At 43.6% G+C, this 22,954-nt stretch overlaps 1 protein-coding gene across 2 annotated transcripts in view; it reads right to left on the minus strand.

Annotated features, from left to right (window-relative positions):
* The window catches only part of Nadsyn1 (NAD synthetase 1), a 64,673-nt gene that overhangs the window by 10,311 nt on the left and 31,408 nt on the right, over positions 1-22,954 (minus strand). For both annotated transcript variants that reach the window (XM_045152220.1, XM_045152216.1), the window contains exons 17-18: positions 15,506-15,637; positions 14,754-14,823 (exon numbers count right to left, since the gene is read on the minus strand). In XM_045152220.1, the coding sequence (XP_045008155.1) occupies positions 14,754-14,823; positions 15,506-15,637 (202 nt within the window). The remainder of the gene's footprint in view (positions 1-14,753; positions 14,824-15,505; positions 15,638-22,954) is intronic.

Genomic DNA, 22,954 nt, shown 5'->3' on the forward strand with positions numbered 1-22,954 from the left:
TATATTAGGACACAAAGCAAATCTTAACAAATTCAGGAAAATTGAAATAATTCCTTGCATTCTATCTGACCACAATGGAATTAAACTACAAATCAGTAGCAAGAAAGGCTATAGAGCATACACAAAATCATGGAAAGTAAATAATACACTACTAAATGATGAATGGGTCAATGAAGAAATCAAGAAGGAAATCAAAAAATTCATAGAGTCAAATGACAATGAGAACACAACATATCAAAATCTCTGGGACACAATGAAGGCAGTTCTAAGAGGTAAATTTATAGCCTTAAGTGCCTATATTAAGAAATTAGAAAGGTCACAGGTAAACGACCTAATGCTTCACCTTAAAGCCTTGGAAAAAGAAGAACAAGGCAAACCAAAAATCAGTAGACGGGAAGAAATAATAAAGATTAGGGCAGAAATAAATGAAATAGAAACAAAAAAAACCAAAGAATTAATGAAACAAAGAGATGGTTCTTTGAAAGGATAAACAAGATTGATAAACCCTTAGCAAATCTGATGAAAAGAAAGAGAGAAGAGACACAAATTAATAAAATCAGAGATGAACAAGGTAACATCACAACAGATTCCAGAGAAATTCAAAAAATCATAGGGACATACTATAAAAGCATATACTTCACAAAATATGAAAATATGAAAGAAATGGATGATTTCCTTGATTTATACGACCTACCTAAATTAAATCAAAATGAGATTAATCACCTAAATAGACATATAACAAACATGGAGATCCGAACAGTTATCAATAATCTCCTAACTAAAAAAAGCTCAGGCCCAGATGGATTCACTGCTGAATTTTACCAGACCTTTAAGGAAGAGTTAACACCATTGCTTCTTAAGCTTTTCCAGGAAATAGAAAAAGAAGGAATTCTACCAAATTCCTTCTATGAGGCCAGCATCACCCTGATACCAAAACCAGGCAAAGATAGAACAAAAAAAGAAAATACAGACCAATCTCCCTCATGAACATAGATGCAAAAATTCTCAATAAAATATTGGCAAACAGAATACAAGAGTATATCAAAAAGATCATTCACCCTGACCAAGTAGGCTTTATCCCAGAGATGCAGGGATGGTTCAATATACGCAAATCTATAAATGTAATACATTATATAAATGGGTTGAAGGACAAAAATCACTTGATCATCTCATTAGATGCAGAGAAAGCATTTGACAAAATCCAACATCCCTTCATGATAAAAGTCCTACAGAGACTGGGAATAGAAGGAACATATCTCAATATAATAAAAGCTATTTATGACAAGCCTACAGCCAACATATTACTAAATGGGGAAAAACTGGAAGCTTTTCCACTAAAATCAGGAACAAGACAAGGGTGTCCACTGTCCCCACTTTTATTTAATATAGTTCTGGAAGTCTTAGCCATAGCAATAAGGCAAGAGACACACATAAAAGGGATACAAATTGGAAAGGAAGAGATCAAGTTATCATTATTTGCAGATGACATGATTCTATACATAAAGGACCCTAAAAACTCTACTAGCAAACTGTTAGAGCTGATCAAAACCTACAGCCATGTAGCAGGATACAAAATAAATACACAGAAGTCAGTAGCCTTCATATATGCTAACAACAAACACACAGAGGATGAAATCAGAGAATCACTCCCATTCACAATTGCATCAAAAAAAATAATGTACCTTGGAATAAACCTAACCAAGGAAGTAAAGAATCTCTACAATGAGAACTTTAAAACACTCAAGCGAGAAATTGCAGAAGACACTAGAAAGTGGAAAAACATCCCTGTTCCTGGATTGGAAGAATCAATATTGTGAAAATGGCAATCTTACCAAAAGCAATCTATACATTTAATGCAATCCCTATCAAAATTCCAAAAGCATTCTTCATGGAAATAGAAAAAAACAATCCAAAAATTCATTTGGAATCACAAAACACCTCGAATATCTAAAATATTACTGAGCAACAAAAATAAGGCTGGTGGTATCACCATACCTGATTTTAACCTATACTACAGAGCCATAGTAACAAAAACAGCATGGTACTGGCACAAAAACAGACATGTAGATCAGTGGAACAGAATAGAGGACCCAGATGTAAGACCAAGTAGCTATAGCCACCTGATATTCGATAAAAATGCCAAAAATACTCATTGGAGAAGAGACAGCCTCTTCAGCAAATGGTGTTGGGAAAACTGGATATATATCTGCAGAAGGATGAAAATAGATTCTTCTCTCTCGCCATGCACAAGAATTAAGTCCAAATGGATTAAAGACCTTAACATCAGACCTGAAACTCTGAAACTGCTAGAGGAAAAAGTAGGGGAAACCCTTCAACATGTTGGTCTTGGCAAAGACTTTCTGAATACAACCCCAATTGCTCAGGCAATAAAACCACAGATTAATCACTGGGACCTCATGAAATTACAAAGATTTTTCTCTGCAAAGGACACAGTGAAAAAAGCAAAGAGGCAACCTACCAAATGGGAAAAAATCTTCGCCAGCTATATATCTGATAGAAGATTAATATCTAGGGTATACAAAGAACTCAAAAAGTTAAATAATAAGGAATCAAACAAGCCAATCAAAAAATGGGCTATGGAGCTAAATAGAGCATTCTCAAAGGAAGAAATACGAACGGCATATAAGCATCTAAAAAAATGTCCCACGTCACTAGCCATCAGGGAAATGCAGACTAAAACTACAATGAAATACCATCTCACTCCTGTCAGATTGGCCACCATCAGGAATACAAATGATCATAAATGTTGGCGGGGATGTGGAAAAACAGGAACCCTTCTACACTGCTGGTGGGAATGCAATCTGGTCCAGCCATTGTGGAAATCAGTGTGGAGGTTTCTGAAACAGCTAAAGATTGATCTACCATATGACCCAGCTATAGCACTCCTAGGCATATATACACAGGACTCATCTCATTTCCTTAGAAATATGTGCTCAACCATGTTTATTGCTGCTCAATTTATAATAGCTGGGAAATGGAACCAGCCTAAATGTCCCTCAACTGATGAGTGGATAATGAAGATGTGGCACATTTATACAATGGAGTTCTACTCAGCAGTAAAGAAAAATGAAGTTATGAAATTTACAGAAAAATGGATGGACCTGGAAGGGATTATACTAAGTGAGGTAACCCAGGCCCAGAAAGCCAAGCGCCACATGTTCTCTCTCATATGTGGATCCTAGCTACAGATGACTGGGTTTCTGCGTGAAAATGAAAATACTTAGTAGCAGAGGCCAGTAAGTTAAAAAGGAGACATAAAGGGAAGAGAAAGGAAGAGAGGAGGGTACTTAATAGGTTGATATTGTATATATGTAAGTACAATTATTGTGATGGGGAGGTAATATGATGGCGATTGGAATTTCAAAGGGGAAAGTGTGGGGGGTGGGGAGGGAGGGAATTACCATGGGATTTTTTTTAATAATCATGGAAAATGCTAATAAAAACTTAAAAAAAAAAGTTAAAAAAAAAAACCAACACAACCAACAAACAAACAACAAAAAACTTACAAGCTTTAAGATGGCCAGACTCTGCAAGTTATCAGACCATTCTCTCAGTGGGTGATGAGTAAACACAAGAAGAGGCTCTGTTTTCCCATCAGTCACTCCCAGAGAAAAGTAAACAGTGCTGTCCTGAACCTAACTCCTTAAAATCCCCAGTAGCCCACTCAAGGGGGCCGCCATCCTCATTTCCCTCAGGAGCAGGCTGCCCCTGGTATATTCTAGTAACATCTGTGCTGTTCAGGTTGGCTCTTCTTCTCTCTTTCTTATATTCCTCACATCACCCTGGTTAATCCCGAATTCTAACACAAGCGTCCTTATAAGAGATCAGAGTGGAAAATGGAATGTAAAGGGACACTGTTGACCTGGTTAAACATCCTCCTGTGCAGCCCTGGCCTTTAGGCACCCATAATGGAGGCCACTGCCCAAGTTGATCTTCCTCACAGATAAAGGAGAAGTTTCAGGAATCATTCTCACAGGCCTTATTGCAAACTGCAGGTGTTTTCTGTTATCTAAGGAATGGGATGACCCCGCTGTGCAGTGTACCGTGACCTTCCTATACCTCTCTGTTTCCAAATACCTTTATGATTACATAGCATAGACGATTTCTTGCTTCAGTTCCACTTAACTTTGTATTTTAACTTCCATCCTGTTTTCCCAATGAACATCTTGTGGTTTCGTTAATAAAAGCTGACACTCCTAGCAGTTTGGGGCTGCATCCTGAGATCCTGACCTCTGGGGTGCATACCTGATACACCAGTCTTTCTCTCTCTCTCTCTCTCTCAATTCCTTCCTTCCTCCCTCCCTCTCTCCCTCCCTCTCTCTTTCTTTCTTTTTTCCTATCTTTTGTTTCTTTTTTATTTTTATTTTTTATTTATTTATTTTTTAATTTATTTATTTATTTATTTATTTGAGAGCGACAGACACAGAGAGAAAGACAGATAGAGGGAGAGAGAGAATGGGCGCGCCAGGGCTTCCAGCCTCTGCAAACGAACTCCAGACGCGTGCGCCCCCTTGTGCATCTGGCTAACATGGGACCTGGGGAACCGAGCCTCGAACCGGGGTCCTTAGGCTTCACAGGCAAGCGCTTAACCGCTAAGCCATCTCTCCAGCCCTTGTTTCTTTTTTTACCCAACAAAATGTTGCCTTACATTCTGTGAGCCAATGGTCTTACTTGTGTGATGCTGGACCCCATGACAAGAGGAGATATACAAGGAAAAACAAACACTGAACCAACAGGCCTCCAGGCAGACACTGGCAGGGCCCCCACCCACAAATGTACAAGTGCAGAATACACTATCCCCTCAGCAGACACTGGCGGGGAGGGGGCACCCACAAATGCACAAGTGCACAATATACTCCCCTCTGGGCAGCAAGAAAATCAAGGACAGGATATAAGCTGGATGAAAGGAGACTCGACAAACCCCAAACACAGAGTCTGCAAGACCATGCTCTGCTCAGACTGGAATTCAGCCAATTATCAAGGAGAAGATGTTTCAGAAACCCACAGATGGCCAGAAATTAAGCAGCACCTCCCCATGAGGCCAATGAGCCAATGATAAAATCACAGGGGAGGTAGGAAGAACTCTGAGGTGGGCAGAAAAGCAGGTACAACATACCACAGCATATGGGTGAGCAAAAGTATGGCCAGCAGGGAAATTTACTGGCACAGAAGCTGATTTTAGGTTGCTGAAGCTGCCTGATTGTCAAACACATTAGCAATCTTAAGGAAGATGGCCCTACTGCTTTACATGAAAACAATGGAGAGAATGCACGAGGTGATTCCACCCAGAAAAGACTGAATGGCAAGAGTGCAAACTCTTTTGAAAGGAGTTGACTGAAAGGAAGGAACCTGCTCTTTCCTTCCTGAATGACGAATATGGCTAGCTGGGCATGGTGGCACCCGCCTTTAATCCCAGCCCTTAGGGTGGCAGAGGTAGGAGGACAGCCTCTCCTGGGCTAGAGTGAGACACTACCTTGAAAAAAAAAAAAAGAATATGGTTGTGCCCTGCAAAGCTGGTACTGGCTTCATAAGCATGAAAAGTGTGTGGAGCGGGTCATGAAGTGCGCATGGTTCCAGGAGCCGCTGCTGAGACGTGGCATTGCAAAGCGAGCACAACGTCATGTTTCTCTACATTTCTTTATAGCTAGCTTAGAGAAAAACAGAAGTCACTTCCTGATAGGATCTCATAAAAGAATGGAATGAAACAGTTGTTTAAGCAGCTGGAGATGGTAGATGAACAGAAGGCTCTGCTGATGGTAGGTAAATAGGAGGCTCTGCTGGTCTGAATAGCATTACCCTGGGCCTGCACGGTTGAGCAAAATCCTTAAGCCAGATAAGTGGGACATTGGGAGACGCCTGGTCACAGGCCTACCTCACACCCCCAGGCGCTTCCTGTAACTGACCAACAGACCTGTTTACAAGTTCCCCCCTTTTTTTTTCTTTTATTTTTTTCTTATCATCTTCTAAGACACCAAATTCTCCAGTATGTTGCAAATTACTTTTATGGCTGTAACTGTAACATGTGAATTGTGATTTATGGCTTAACTCCCATCCTTTTTTTTTTTTTTTTTTTTCCTATAAACATCATGTGGTTATTTCCAATAAAAGCTGACACTCCAAACAGTTCGGGGCTGCATCTTGAGATCCTGACCTTGGGGTGCAGACCTAGAATACCAGACTTTCTCCTTTTTCTTGTCTTTCCTTTTTCACCCAGTAGAACTTTGCCTCACACTCTGTGAGTCGATGGTCGTACTGTGCGACATTGGATCCCATTACAGCACGAGGCAGGGTATGGTGGCACTGACAAAGAGGCTGGTGAAGCCATCGGAAATGGACCGTGGATTGCATGGACACCTGAAGATGTTTTGGGTATAGCAGGACTGTGCGAGGGAAGTTTCCCCTGGCTGTTCAGCCCAGCTGGAGTGGCAGAACTGCAACCTTCTGGAGACTGTCAGTCACTGGTTATGATATTAGACTTAAACTTCAAGTGTTTGATGTTTGCTTGATGGTTATTGAGTTTTCATTGGTTCAGTCTCTCCTTTTTGTGCCTTTATAGCACTTAGAAATGTTTACTCTGTTTCTTTATATGTTGAGAGTACATAACTTGTTTTGATTTTACAAGATTTACAGGAGACAGTCTTGAATCTCATATGAGACTTGGGACTTCAGAACAATCTTAAAGTTGGTAAAGACTTTGGGACCTTTGAAGCTGGACTAAAAACAATATATAGTGTGAGATGGTTATGAATTTATTGGGGTCCAGGGGAATAATATGGTAGTTTGAATGGCTCGCCCCCAATAGATTCAGGAGTTTTATTAAAGCTTCTTGAATTTCCAGCTACCTGGCTAGAAGAGGTGTTACTGGGCGGATCTAGGGTCCAACCCTAAGGTGTTTGTTCCTGGAGGCAGATCTGAATTCTAGACAAAGATAGGCAGAGTGTTTGGGCTCTGTTTGGGGTTCCTGGAGTGTGCTTAGTTATGGTGATGGTGGTGGCATTTCTTTCTGCGTAAAACTGTGAAAGGGGGCCAGCTTCTTCCACCATTATGGAATTGCACCTGGATCTGTAAGCTTCAAAGAAATTCCTTTTCTCCCATGACTATGTCTGGTCTGAAGGTTCATCCCAGCAATGTGCAGCTGACTGTGACAATGACTGATGCCTGAGGTTGTTCTCTGACTCCTCCCAAAAGAACACTCACACAATTTCTCTCTCTCTCTCTCTCACACACACACACAAAGAAAACCTCTCAACTCAATAACTTCACCTTGTACCTTCAGATTATAGAAAGAACAGACCAAACCCCCATGAAGCAGAAGGGAAGGAAATAGTACAAAGTTCAGCAACAAATGAGAGTTTAAGAGGGGCAAGAAAAAAAATAAACAGAAGTTAGCCAGTGGTGAGCTACACTGATGAAGAGAAACGAGGAAGGACACAGTAGTGAGAGAGATATCCTCTGGCTTCCCAGATATAAAAGGGGTCAGAAAGGAATGCTGCAGGCAAGTGTAAGATTAGAGGAAATGGGCATATTCTGAGAAATATGCTGTGATAAGTTGTTCTGGATACCAGCCTGATTGGGTTATGGGCTGCCCTGGGAGCTGTAAATCACTGCTGGGTATGTCTGCAGGTGGTGTTTCTAGAGTTCAAAACCTGAGTTTATGGGCTGTGGAGATGATCCACTTCTCCCAATGTGAGCACCTCTGACCAGGCTGAAAGCCTCTATGGAACAGAGAGGCAGAGGAGAAGCAAATTTTCTCCCTCTTTTGCCCGGGATGCTCACATCCTCCTACCTGTAGACATCAGAGGTATAGTCTCAGCCTGAAGACCCGGAGATGTGCACCAGCAGCCTTGAACAAAAGTTATACTGACAGCTTCGCTAGTTCTGAGGCCTTTGGGCTTGGACTGAGCCTTGCTACCAGCTTCCTTGATTCTTCAATTCACAAATGTCCCATCATGAAACTTCTCAGCCTCTAGAACCACATAAGCCAATTCTTAAAAAATTCTCTCTCTTGGCTTCTGGTCAAGATGGCGGCATAAGAACCATGCCAAGGCAGCCTAGGGGAGAAAAAGCTAGAAATAAACCCAGCAAAACACACCCTTCTACTAAAAAGTGAGGAGCACAAGAAATTGTCAACTGCAGCAGAGAAGTAGGAGAGATCCAGAGCCTTTACAGTCCACAGAAGCAGGCAGAAGCGGCTCCAGCAGCAGCGGAACTAGGTCTGTATGGCCATGCCTAAAAGCTCGGCCTGAGCCACAGGAAAAGCCAGGTGAGGGGATTTTCAACTCATAGCAGCCTCCTCACAAACTCAAGAAATGTGAAGGGAGGATGATGGCAGGGACCAATGGAGGAGCACCTCATGAGGAAGAGGACTGTCAGGACCAGTGAGAGAACTTCAGCCATCCACAGTCTCCCCTTCCCCATCACCAGCACAAGCATCAGCAAGCATCAGAGACCTGGGGAAGGGAGCTCACCTACATAGCACCTGGTAAAGGCAATCAGAGCAGAGATCCAGTGACCCAGCCAGCCTACCTGAGCCCACAGTGCAGCAAGGAGGGACCCAAGTGGGTGCAGAACATAGCTGAGACCAAAACTATGCCAAAAGGTAATTGGAATTACACCAGGTCAGTACCTGCCAAATAAGCTGAGTACATAGGCTTGAATTGGAAGTGGTAATTGCACCTTCCATACCAAGATAAATTATATGTTTAATCTGATAGATGGTCAGATTTGCTATTCTTAAGCTGTACTTTGGGCTTGTCATTTGGTACTTTCTGATTTATAGTGCCTTTGTTTCCACTTCTGTCATTTGTTAGGGAAGGGTCTCACTTGGTTACAAGTTGACTTGGAACTCTCAACAGACCAGAAATCTTAGCCTCCTAGTTGACAGGATTAAGGGTGTGGGGCACCACATATCCTAAGGGACTGTGACTTTGTTAGAGGATCTGGTTGTCATAATACCTACTCTTGCATAAATACTCTGTGCTGTTTTTCATTGAATGTGTACATTGTTTAGTTAAATTTTAGCATCTGCCTGTACTTTGTTCCACTCAGCCTACTTGAATACTCCCATAGCAGGCAAACCCAACACCTAGGGTCACTTTTGTAGTTATTCTGAGAGTCTTAAGAGCCAAACCTAGCACATTAAGCTCCTCCCCTGAAGATATATAACATCAGATTGATTGATACATCTAATAATAGTGCTTATAATTAGAAAAAACAAGCATTAAATTAATCCAAGATGCAAAAATATATACATTATAACACAAAAAAATCAAGACAATATAAATCCACCAGAAAGTATTAATGCATCAGAAATGATCTCCAGCGAGATTGATTTAGAGGAAATGCCTGAGAAAGATTTCAAAAGAGTGATTATAAATATGTTTAAAAAATCAAAGAGGAAATCAAAGAAATGAAAGAAGACATAGGAAACTAATTTAACGAAATAAGGAGGTCAATACAAGACATATATAAGTAAATAGAAATAATAAAGAGAAACCAGTCAGAATTACTAGCAATGAAGAACTCAGTCAATGAAATAAAAAACCCTGTAGAAAATCTCACCAGTAGAAGGGATGAAGGAGAGGACAGAATATCTAAACTAGAAGACAAGTGGCAGATCTAATACAATCCAACAAGAGAAAGACAAACTAATAGGAAAGTATGAATGGGAATTTCAAGATATTTGGGACACTGTGAAAAGACCAAACATAGGAATTCAGGGCATAGTAGAAGAAGAAGAATTTCACTCCAAAGGCATAGTAGTTGTTTTCAACAAAATCACAGAAAAAAACTTCCCCCAAATTGGGAAAGAGATGCCAATACAGATACAGAAAGCCTTTAGGACACCAACCAGACAAAACCCGGAAAGAACCTCTCCTTGCCATATTATAATGAAACTTCCAAACTGAAGAAAATATATTGAAAGCAGGTAGAAAAATCAAGTAACATACAAAGGCTTGAAAGCAGGTAGAAAAATCAAGTTACATACAAAGGCAAGCCCGTCAGGATCACAGCAATTACTCAACAGAAACTTTAAAAGCCAGAAGGGCTTGGAATGATGGATCCCAAGTTCTGAAAGATAATAGCTGTCAACCAATGTTACTTTATCCTTCAAAGCTATCCATTTAAATAGATGGAAAAACAAGGACATTCCACAACAAAATCAGGCAAAAGGAATATTTGAATACAAAACCAGCTCTACAGAAAATACTTGAAAGGATCCTTCATGCTAAGGAGAAAGAAAAACACACATATAAGGAATGTTGAAAAAACAAATCAAGCTCAAATACTAATTAATATAAGAAAGCAAAGGTAAAACTGGAAGAACTACAAAACAAGAAAAATGGCAAAAATAAATACCCACCTTTCAATAATAACCTTATTTTTATTTTTTTTTTTTGGTTTTTCAAGGTAGGGTTTCACTCTAGCCAAGGCTGACCTGGAATTTACTATGAAATCTCAGAGTGGCCTTGAACTCATGGCAATCCACCTGCCCTCCCAAGTGCTGGGATTAAAGGTGTGCACCTCCATGCCTGGTTCTCAATAATAACTCTTAATATCAACAGCCTCAAGGCCCCAACCAAAAGACATAGGTTTGTAGACTGGATTAAAAAGAAGGATCCTTCAATTTGTTAACTCCAAGAAACTTACCTTTCTATAAAGGATGGATACTATCTGAGGGTGAAAAGTTGGAAAACAAGTTTTCAAGCAAATGGGCCTAGAAAACAAGTAGGGGTTGCTATCCTAATATCTGACAAGGTAGACTTCAGTCCAACATTAGTTAGGAAAGATAAGGAAGGTCACTTTATATTGATTAAAGGCACATAACAAGAGGACATTACAATCCTAAACATATATGCACCTAACACTCTCTTTCCTCAAATAAATAAGTAAATAAAACATTTTTTTAAGTAATCTTTTTTTTTTTTTTCTTCCTACCTATCTACCTACCTGATTCCTATGGTTTCTACATCTCTGAGGAACCCTGATGACTACAGATATAAGGTGGCTTAGAGGGAAATATGAGTATACTTCTAACACAAGACATTTTTATTATTTTATTTTTCATTTTAATTTTTTTATGAAAGAGAGTGAGAGAGGGAGTTGACATGCCAGGCCTCTAGCCACTACAACTGAACTCCAGCAGCATGTGTGTAACCTTGTGCATCTGACTGACATGGGCACTGGGGAATGAAACCTGGGTCCTTAGGCTTCACAGGCAAGTACCTTAACCACTAAGCTATCTTTCCAGTCCCACAAGATTTAAAAAAAAATAATTATACAGGCACTTCTTTTTTAAATTTTTTTTTCATTTTTATTTATTTGAGAGCAACAGAAAGAGATAGAGGCAGATAGAGAGACAGAGAGAAAGAACGGGTACACCAGGGCCTCCAACCACTGCAAATGAACTCCAGATGCATGCACCCCCTTGTGCATCTGGCTAACGTGGGTCCTGGGGAACTGAGCCTCAAACTGGGGTCCTTAGGCTTCACAGGCAAGTGCTTAACCGCTAAGCCATCTCTCCAGTCTCAGATACTTCTTATAAAATAAAGCCTAGGTCATATGGCTTCTCAGATGTCCTACTAACATTTTACAGAATAATTAGTACCAATTATTCATAAGCTGTTCCAAAAAACAGAAGAGGAGATAATATTTCCTTTTTCTAAAAGGTTAGTATCCCCCAATACCAAACAAGGCAATGCTATCACAAGAAAATAAAACTATAGAAAAGAACTAAGTGAATAGCTCAGTTGGTAGAGTACCTACCTAGAAAAATATCTCCTGTGAAGAGAGATGAAAAGAACATCAAATCCAACAAATAAAAATGATTCTACACCTCAACTGAAGAAGGACTTGTTCCTGGAATGCAAGGTTGGCTTAATGGCTGAATACTGTGGAAACAGCATTTGGCAAGATCCAATACCATCTAATGATTCAAAGAAATCCCCAAATCTTAGAAATAGATTGGAGTTTCATTAATAGGGTATAGAGCACATATAAAGAACCTACAGTTAACATCGTACTTGGTGAAGACAGGCAATAAGTACTTCCCCTAAAATAAGGAAGTTGACAAGGATATCCATTCTTCCACTTCCATTCATTATTATACTAACAGGTTCTATGCAGAGAGACTGGGCCAGAGAAGGAAATAAAAGGTATCCATGTTGGAGAAGTAAAGATATTGTTATTTGCAGATGGTATGATTCTGAAGAACCAGACCTTAAGAAACACACTAAAATCTTATTAGGGGCTGGAGAGATGGCTTAGTGGTTGACACTTGTCTGCAAAGCCAAAGGACCAAGGTTCAATTACTCAGGACCCACATAAATCAGATGCACAAAGTGGTGCATACATCTGAAGTTCATTAGCAGTGGCTGAGGCCCTGGCACACCCATTCTCTCTCTCTCTCTCTCTTTATGTGTGTGTTTCTTTCTTTCTCTCTGTTTCAAATAAATAAATAAAATTAAAAATTAAAAAAATCTCATTAGAACCAATAAACCAGTATAACAAGGCTGTGAAATACAAGATCAATATACAAAAATAAATTGTGTCTCTCTACATTATCATTGATCAAAAATGAACTTCAGGAAAAGAGGCACATTTATTTATTTTTTGTTTTGTTTTTGGTTTTGGTTTTTTGCAAGGTAGAGTCTCACTCTAGCTCAGACTGACCTGGAATTCACTATGTATTCCCAGGGTGGCCTCAAACTCAGAGTGATCCTCCTGCCTCTGCCTTCCAAGTGCTGGGATTAAAGGCATGTGCCACCTAACCTGGCAACAGTTCCATTTATAATAGTATAATAAATAAAATACTTTGAAATACGTTTAGTAAAAGAAGTGTAAACTTACATTATGAAAATTATAAAACATTGATGAAAAACATGGAAGAAGATTTGAGTAAATGATATGGCATTTCATGTTCATGAACAAGACTTCATATTATTAAGATGTCAATTTCCCCCATTTGATTTACAGGTTTGATATATCCCCAAGGGGGAGATTTTTGTTGTGCTTTTTCTTTTCAAAGTAAGGTCTCACTCTAGCCCAGGCTGCCCTAGAATTTAATATGTAGTCTCAGGGTGGCCTTGAACTCTAGGCAATCCTCCTACCCCTGCCTCCTGAATGCTGAGATAAAAGGTGTGCGCCACCACCACACAACTTGTTTTCTTTGTTTGTTTGTTTTCATGAATTGAAAAACTGATCTCAAAATTCATATGGAGGGGTTGGAGAAATGGCTCAGCAGTTAAGGTGCTTGCCTGCAAAGCCTAATGATCTGGGTTTGATTTCCCAGTACCTGTGTAAAATCTGATGCACAATGTTGCACATGCATCTGGAGTTCATTTGCCGTGGCTGGAGGCCCTGGCATGCTCATTCTCCCTCTCTCTCTTTTGTTTCTCTCCCTTCTCTGTCTTATTTCTCTGCTTGCAAATAAACAAAACTTTTACAATTCACTTGGAAATTCAAAGAATGTAGAATCAAAATTTTCTCTTTGTTTATTTCTTTATTTTTACAAGTTTAAAAATTTATTTATTTATATTTAATTTTTGTGGCTTTTCAAGGTAAGGTTTCACTCTAGCTCAGGCTGACCTGGAATTCACTATGTAGTCTCTGGGTGGCCTTGAACTCATGGTGATCTTCCTACCTCTGCCTCCTGAGTGCTGGAATTAAAGGCGTGTACCACCACACCCATCTTGAATTTATTTTTACAAATAAATAAATAAATAGGGCTGGAGAAATGGTTTAGTCGTTAAGGCACTTGCCTGTGAAGCCTATGGACCCATGTTCAACTCTCCAGGTCTCATGTAAGCCAGGTGCACAAGGTAATACAAATGCAAGGTTGCACATGCCCACAAGGGGTACACACACCTGGAATCCTATTGCAGTGGCTAGAGGCCCTGGCACGCCAGTTCTCCTTCCATCTCTCCCTCTTTTTCTCTCTCTCTCTCTAGCTGTCTTGCACAAACAATAGGCCAGCCTGTTGGGCTTGCCTCAAAATAAATAAATAAATAAATAAATAAATAAATAAATAAATAAATAAATAAATAAATAGGGCTGGAGAGATAGCTCAGTGGTTAAAAGTGCTTTCTTATAGATAAATAAACGGCCATGGCGCTTAACAGGATAAAGCAGGGAGTCAGGAATAAACCCTACATTTATGGATATCAAGTGCTCCTAAGGATGACAAGGTGATTCAGAATTGGGGGCGGGGGAGAGAACAGCCTTTTCAACAAATGGTACTGAGGACATTTGGGTATCCATAGGACCAGATGAAGTTGAGTGTACCTCACACTATATATAAATCTCAGAGACCGCAGACCTAAATGGAAGGACTACAATTCCTGAAAAGGAGAAAACTGTTGTGACCAAAGGAGACCAGAGGGTTTACAGCAGCTTCCTCCATCATCCACATACACTGGACACCACAGTTCTGATATTTAAGCACGGCTCTCTGAGGCACATGGACAGACTCACTCCTGCTCTGGGGAATCCGCAGTCCTCAGCTTGTCGTCCTTGTGATTCCCCCCCGCCCACTTATCATCCTTTCTAGGTCCCAACCACAGTGAGAAAGCTGCATCAAGATGTCCGAGGCAGGAGGCCACTGACATGAAGGGACACGTGGTGGAGACATTTCCTTGGGGCAGAAGGAGGCCATGAAAGACCCAGCCCTGCCACACAAGGAGCCGCGAGGAAAGCAGTAGCAGCAGCCACCATCACAAAGCCACCATCATTACCTCATCTGTCTGGGATAACTGTCCGTTGGCCAAGGGCTCCAGCTCTGCGGTGGCCGGCGCTGACAGGATGCTACAGCCAAGACATACACAGGTCAGTCACCACGGCTGCTAATGTGCTCGGAAGTCTTGGCAGGAAGTCTCTGCGCAACTATGCAAGCAGTCCTCTTAAGACCCAGGTTAAGATGCTTGAGTAACCCAGGCAGGGGTGTGAAGGCTGGTGGACTGAGAACAGGGAGGACTGTGTGGGGTCCTTCGACGGCAGCCCTGTCAATACTTGGGGTGGGAAGACTCTGGGGAGCAAGGGGAGTCCTATAACACTGCAGGACACTGAAGGATATCCCAGCCTCTACCTGTTACTGAGCTGCCGGTAACAAACCCACGTGACAGCTAGACATGTCTCCACGTACAGTCACTCTGGGGAAGATAGTCATGAGGACATTCCTGGCCAGAAGCAGCATTGCAAGTACCAGCAGGGACAAGGCCTGCCAGGCACCAGCACCGTTCTCCCTACCCCAAGACAGCAGCAGGGGTGGCCAGAGTCAGAGGGACCACAGCTGGGACAGTGGTCAGTGCCTGGGACCTGGGAAGCACCCACCGAAAGGGATGGCCGGGTCACGGAACCTAAAGTGCCCAGTGGAAGGGAAGGACTGCTTTCAGCAGGTGACGGAGAGCTGTGCAGGGTGGCTGAGTAAGGGTGAGGGTGGCCCTGGTGACTGGGGAGCCACAGCCCAGGCTGGCAGGCGCACACTCACGCCCGCAAGGCAGGAAGCTGGAAGCGGTCCACACAGAACTGGACGAAGGCTCTCAGGTCCGTCTTGCTAATGCCGCCTATGGGGTTGATGTCAGCACTGGAGCAGTCATACTTGGTCAGGTAGCCGAGGAGACTGTGTGGAAGAAAGGAGAGTGTCCGTGTAGTTGCCAGAGTGCCAAGGCCCATGGGGTCTGCTGACATTGGTCAAGGGCTCCCTTGCTGTCAGAGCCCAGAAGCCTGGTACAGTCCAGGGTCCTGGATGAGGCAGATAGGCTCTGCAGGCAAACAAGGGGGGCACTGGGCATGCCAGGAAGGCATCTGGGCCAAAAATGCTTAGGTGTCACCAGTAGCATGTGCAGAAGGGGCAGAGCTGAGGGACAGAGGTCCCAGAAGGGAAGGAGGGACCTTACGCATGTGAGTGTGAAGTTGGGCACAGGGCTCTGATTCAGGGCTGTGGTTATGTTACCATACACTGGCATTAAGGGCTCTGTAGATGGACTGAGGACTCAAGATGGGAGAAGGTTCTGGAACACAGGGTATGAAAAATGGAATGTAATGGGACACAATAGACCTGGTTAAACATCCTCCTGTGCAGCCCTTGCTTTTAGTCACACATAATGGAGGCTACCACCCAAGCTGATCTTCCTGACAGATAAAGGAGAAGCTCCAGGAGTCTTTATCACAGGCCTTATTGCAAAATAAAGGTGTTTTCTGTTATCTAAGAAATGGGAGAGGGACTTCCGGTTAAGATGGCAGCGTAGGTACCACGCCAAACAGCCTAGGGGGGAAAAAGACCAAAAAAACTCAGCAAAATACACACTTTTACTAAAAAGTGAGGTGTATAGGAAATTGAAGCGGCAGCAGAGAAGTAGAAGAGTTCCAGAGCATCCAGAGCCTGCACAGGCAGGAAAAGTGGCTCCGGCAGCTTGGCCAACAGCTGCGGCCGCGGCGCACCAGAAAGCCGCCAGACTCGGCTCGAGCCGCAGGAAAAGCCAGGTGCGGGATTTTCCCCTCACACCTGCGCTCTCCGCAACTCGGGAAACGTGAGGGGAGAGCGGCAGCGAGCAACGGAGGAGAAGACCATGAGGTAGAAGAACACGTGGAACAGTGAGACAACCACAGCAGCTGCGGCTCCCTCCCCTCCCCCACCACCTGAGCCCAGCTCCGGGGAACAGAACAGCAGCCCGGGACCAGCCATGCCAACAGCGGGACCCAAGCAGGAGCAGAGTTCAGCAGCAACATCAGCAGCTCCAGCACCGGTACCAGCGGCCCCAGCAGCAGCAGACCCAGGAGTGGCAGCAGCGGCAGATCCCGCAGCAGCAGCTTCAGGGGGAGCAGCGGCAGTGGACACAGCAGCAGCAGCTTCAGCAGCAGTGGTGGCTCCAGCAGTGGCAGCTACAGCAGCAGCAGAGGCAGCAGCAGCGGTGGGTCCAGCAGCAACAACTTCAGCAGCAGTAGCTACAATCCCAGCAGGGGCAGCTTGAGCAGCAGCAGTTCCAGCAGCAGGGGTGCTGATCTGCAGGGCCACACTTGCCAGGCTCGGTTTGCCCCGCAGGAAAAGCAAGTGCCCAGCTCCAGAAATCAGAACAGCAGCCCGACGACCCAGGCAGCAACTTGACTGAGACCAAAATCATCCAAGGTTGAAGGACAAAAATCACATGATCATCTCATTAGGCGCAGAGAAAGCATTTGACAAAATCCAACATCCCTTCATGATAAAAGTCCTACAGAGACTGGGAATAGAAGGAACATATCTCAATATAATAAAGGCTATTTATGATAAGCCTACAGCCAACATATTACTAAATGGGGAAAAACTGGAAGCTTTTCCACTAAAATCAGGAACAAGACAAGGGTGTTCACTGTCCCCACTTTTATTTAATATAGTTTTGGAAGTCTTAGCCATAGCAATAAGGCAAGAGACACACATAAAAGGGATACAAATTGGAAAGGAAGAGATCAAGTTATCATTATTTGCAGATGACATGATTCTATACATAAAGGATCCTAAAGACTCTACTAGCAAGCTGTTAGAGCTGATCAAAACCTACAGCAATGTAGCAGGGTACAAAATAAATACACAGAAATCAGTAGCCTTCATATATGCTAACAACAAACACACAGAGGATGAAATCAGAAAATCACTCCATTCACAATTGCATCAAAAAAAATAAAGTACCTTGGAATAAACCTAACCAAGGAAGTAAAGAATCTCTACAATGAGAACTTTAAAACACTCAAGCGAGAAATTGCAGAAGACACTAGAAAGTGGAGAAACATCCCTTGTTCCTGGATTGGAAGAATCAATATTGTGAAAATGGCAATCTTACCTAAAGCAATCTACACATTTAATGCAATCCCTATCAAAATTCCAAAGGCTTTCTTCATGGAAATAGAAAAAACAATCCAAAAATTCATTTAGAATCACAAAAAACCTCGAATATCTAAAATAATACTGAGCAACAAAAAAGAGGCTGGTGGTATCACCATACCTGATTTTAACCTATACTACAGAGCCATAGTAACAAAAACAGCATGGTACTGGCACAAAAACAGACATGTAGTTCAGTGGAACAGAATAGAGGATCCAGATGTAAGCCCAAGTAGCTATAGCCACCTGATATTCGATAAAAATGCCAAAAATACTCATTGGAGAAGAGACAGCCTCTTCAGCAAATGGTCTTTTGAAAACTGGATATATATCTGCAGAAGGATGAAAATAGATTCTTCTCTCTCGCCATGCACAAGAATTAAGTCCAAATGGATTAAAGACCTTAACATCAGACCGGAAACTTTGAAACTGCTAGAGGAAAAAGTAGGGGAAACCCTTCAACATATTGGTCTTGGCAAAGACTTTCTGAATACAACCCCAATTGCTCAGGCAATAAAACCACAGATTAACCACTGGGACCTAATGAAATTACAAAGATTTTGCACCGCAAAGGACACAGTGAAAAAAGCAAAGAGGCAACCTACAGAATGGGAAAAAATCTTCGCCAGCTATATATCTGATAAAGGATTAATATCTAGGATATACAAAGAACTCAAAAAGTTAAATAATAAGGAATCAAACAAGCCAATCAAAAAATGGGCTATGGAGCTAAATAGAGAGTTCTCAAAGGAAGAAATACGAATGGCATATAAGCATCTAAAAAAATGTTCTATGTCACTAGTCATCAGGGAAATGCAGATTAAAACTACATTGAGATTCCATCTCACTCCTGTCAGATTGGCCACCATCATGAAAACAAATGATCATAAATGTTGGCGGGGATGTGGAAAAAAGGAACCCTTCTGCACTGCTGGTGGGAATGCAATCTGGTCCAGCCATTGTGGAAAACAGTGTGGAGGTTCCTAAAACAGCTAGAGATTGATCTACCATATGACCCAGCTATAGCACTCCTAGGCATATATCCAAAAGACTCATCACATTTCCTTAGAAGTATGTGCTCAACCATGTTTATTGCCGCTCAATTTATAATAGCTGGGAAATGGAACCAGCCTAGATGTCCCTCAACAGATGAGTGGATAATGAAGATGTGGCACATTTATACAATGGAGTTCTACTCAGCGGTAAAGAAAAATGAAGTTATGAAATTTGCAGAAAAATGGATGGACCTGGAAAGTATTATACTAAGTGAGGTAACCCAGACCCAGAAAGCCAAGCGCCACATGTTCTCTCTCATATGTGGATCCTAGCTACAGATGACTGGGCTTCTGCGTGAGAATGAAAATACTTAGTAGCAGAGGCCAGTAAGTTAAAAAGGAGACATAAAGGGTAGAGAAAGGAAGAGGGGAGGGTACTTAATAGGTTGATATTGTATATATGTAATTACAATGATTGTAATGGGGAGGTAATATGATGGAGAATGGAATTTCAAATGGGAAAGTGTGGGGGTGGGGAGGGAGTGAATTACCATGGGATATATTTTATAATCATGGAAAATGTTAATAAAAATTAAAAAAAAAAGAAAAAAAAAAAAAAAGAAATGGGATGACCCCCTTGGTGCAATGTACCATGACCTTCCTGTATCTGTTTGTTTCTAAATATCTTTGTGATTACATAGCATAGAATGTTTCTTGCCTCAGTTCAGCCTATGTGAATCTATGTAATGAATACCTTGTGACTTCTTGTAATAGGCCTCCCCCCCATTTAAAAGTAACTTTAGGGCTGGAGAGATGGCTTAGCAGTTAAGCGCTTGCCTGTGAAGCCTAAGGACCCCGGTTCGAGGCTTGGCTCCCCAGGACCCACGTTAGCCAGATGCACAAGGGGGCGCACGCGTCTGGAGTTTGTTTGCAGTGGCTGGAGGCCCTGGTGCGCCCATTCTCTCTCTCTCTCACTCTCCCTCTTTCTCTCTCTGTCTGTCATTCTCAAATAAATAAATAAAGTAAAATATTAAAAAAAATATAATAAAAGTAACTTTATGGCTTAACTCCCATCCTTTTTTTTCTATAAACTTCATGTGGCTATTTCCAATAAAAGCTGACACTCCGGACAGTCCAGGGATACATTCTGAGATCCCGACCTCTAGGGTACAGACCTGGCGCACCAGACTTTCTTCCTTTTCTTTTTTATCCAACAAAACTGCCTCACATTCCATGAATTGATGGTCTTACTTGTGTGACACTGGACCCTATAACAGGTGGGCTCGAAATACAAGCTCCACAGTCCTCAGAAGAGGGAGAAGGGACAAGGGATGGAGTCAGAGATTTGTGATGAGAGAAAAGCTGCTGGCGGGCTAGAGGGATGGCTTAGCTGTTAAGGTGCTTGCCTGCAAAACTAAAGGATCCAGGTTCAATCCCCCAGGACCCACATATGCCAGATGCACAAGGTGGTGCATGTGTCTGCAGTTCATTTGCCACAGTGGAAGTCCTTGGTGTGCCATTCCCTCTCTCCCCCGCCCCCCATCAAATGTAAGGCAAAAGAAGTTGCTGGTTGTGAAACTCCAGGAAGGGCTAGAGACAGGGATGGGCCTGCACTAGCCAGGGTGAGGAGGAGACCCGAGGAAGCAGCCTCCCCAGGGCTCAGACCCAGTCCCACCAGGATGTGCGTGTGGAGCAGCGATCCGGCGCAGATGCCGGTGGTCTCCATGTGGCTGAACTCGCGGCTCCACATTCCTCCCCGCCCCCATGCTTCTGCTGCAGGCCACGCCACAGCATGCAAGGGTTCCAGAGCAAACTGGTAGTTGTTGAGGCAATGGATCTACCAGACTCGGGTAAGCACAGTGTCAGGTGGGCCAGAAGGATGGAGGGAAGGATGGACTGAATGTGGTGGGACTCAGACCTACGGCCAGCAGAGAGTTGGGCCTACAGAGGGGTGTGCATGGCATGCTGTCCTTCATGGTTGGGACAGGGTCTACTCTGTGACTTTGGGGACCCTCATTACCTTTGCATCTTCCTTAACTGTCAACAGTTGTTACTATCTATGACTGCTCCTGGCCAAGACCCTGGTCTCACCCAGCCCTCTCATTACCAAGGACAACAGATTCCTGGGGATAGGGTAGAGACCAATCCACCTTCACTCACCAGGCACACCCCTGGCCACCTGTAGTCAAGGTAAACCTGAAGGCCTGGGGCACTCTCCTTTCAGGAGGAGGGATCCAGGTAGCCTCACCAGCATTGGGAACCTGGGCTTGCAGGATCACCTATCCTTCCCCAAGGGGACTCCCCAGGCCTAACCTGTGTGCACAGACCACAGGGCAGAAGCCCACTGTCCTTCTGGGAGACAGGAGTTCTGGTGCCAGTAGGAGGTACCTGTCAGAATAGGTCTGTCCATATCCTAAAACACTGAGTGGCCAGCTGCCCAGGAGAGGTGTTTTACGCTCACCGTCAGCTGGGGGAACTGAGTGTGTCCCTTGTGACCCCACTGGGAGCAGGGGAATGTTCACACAATGTGACTGGACCTGCCTTCTGGGAGCCCCAGAGGCAATACAGATTATGGTGGCTCATGCCTATAGTTCTAGCACTCAGGAGGCTAAAGTAGGATTGCTGTGAGTTCGAGGCCAGCCTAGAGTAAAGTAAAACTCTGTCAAGAAAGAAAGAGACAGACAGACAGAGAAAGAAAGAGAAAAGGAAGAAGAAAGAAAGACTGAAAGAAAGGGATAGAGATAGCTGGATGTGGTGGTGGTGAACGCCTTGAATCCCAGCACTGGGGAGGCAGAGGTAGGAGGATTGAGGACCACCATGAGTTTGAGACCACCCTGAGACTACATAGTGAATTCCAGGTCAGCCTGAGCTATAAAAAAAAACAAAAGAAAAGAAAAGAAAGGGAGACTGCAAGCAGCAAGCATGCCTCTGAACTTTCAAGGTCTCTAAGGGGAGGGCCTGTTTTGCTGCTGGTTTTCCCTGGCAACAGGGGCTGGTCTTGTCTTTCCTCCTGGCCCTAGTCCCTTGGTAGCAGAGCCTCTTCAAGTGACCCCATGTATGTTCTAACACCAGGACCCTCAGGTCTGGCCCTGTGACTTCCAGCCTTCGTAGATTCCACTGCAGGTATAGCGCGGTCAGATGCCCAGTCCTAAGTCTTCCCAGAAAGTCTTCCAGCTTGCCCAGCAGGAGTGCCACCCCAGTGCCAGGCCTCTCCCAGGCCCGGAGATCCCATAGGTGCAGTATGCTGTCCCTCATCATCTCTCCCCACTCTCCTCTCTACTGCCCTCCTGTGGGGAAAAATACCACCATGCCCGGATCCCAGTGCCCCCTGGATCCGGGCGCGCACACAGCAGCTAGGCAGGCTGCAGAGGAGCGCACCATCCAGTCACACTCCTGCCTCAGGGCAGCCTCTCACCATCACCGTCCACTCGCCCCTCAGTCTGATGACCGTGCCCTCCTTCTCTGAGGACACAGGGCAGTGAGTCAGGAACGATTTCTGATCCTCAGCATGCCTCCCAAGCAGCCCCCCTTGCTCACGCTCCCATCTCCTCGGCAGCGACATCCCACTGTCGTCGGCAAACTCATCCTCCTCCGCTGGCCCTTTCACATTAGCACCCTTAAATAAGGACATGGTGTTTCTTGTCCCCACGTTCCCCATGTGTCCTTCCACCCCTGCAAAGTGGAACTTGTGGAAGGGCCTTTCCCTGAGTCCTCAGTCCCTGTCATCTCACTCTTCCTCAAACCTGCCCGTGTGGGTCTTTCAGTCCCCATTCGAGCAAACCAAGCTTTTCAGGGGGCCGAGGGCTGATCCTCGGACCGGCACCATGGCACCGCAGGACCTTTGCACGGGCTGGTCCCTGAACTGCTACATTACTTTCCAGCTGCAGGCCTTTAGTGAGAACTGATAACTGCACATTCCCAGACACTCTGTTGCTCGACCTTAGTTTTTCCGTAGACGGTTCTATAACATACCTCGTATTGGTTTTCCTATTACCTGCTTCCATAGAGTCAAGTGGGAGCTATTTTTCTGTTTTGCTCACTCACCCCATGAATGGCAAGTGCCAACAGGCACTGGATGAGTAAG

The sequence above is a fragment of the Jaculus jaculus genome, chromosome 1, assembly GCF_020740685.1.
Source record: "Jaculus jaculus isolate mJacJac1 chromosome 1, mJacJac1.mat.Y.cur, whole genome shotgun sequence".
Classification (NCBI taxonomy): Eukaryota; Metazoa; Chordata; class Mammalia; order Rodentia; family Dipodidae; genus Jaculus; species Jaculus jaculus.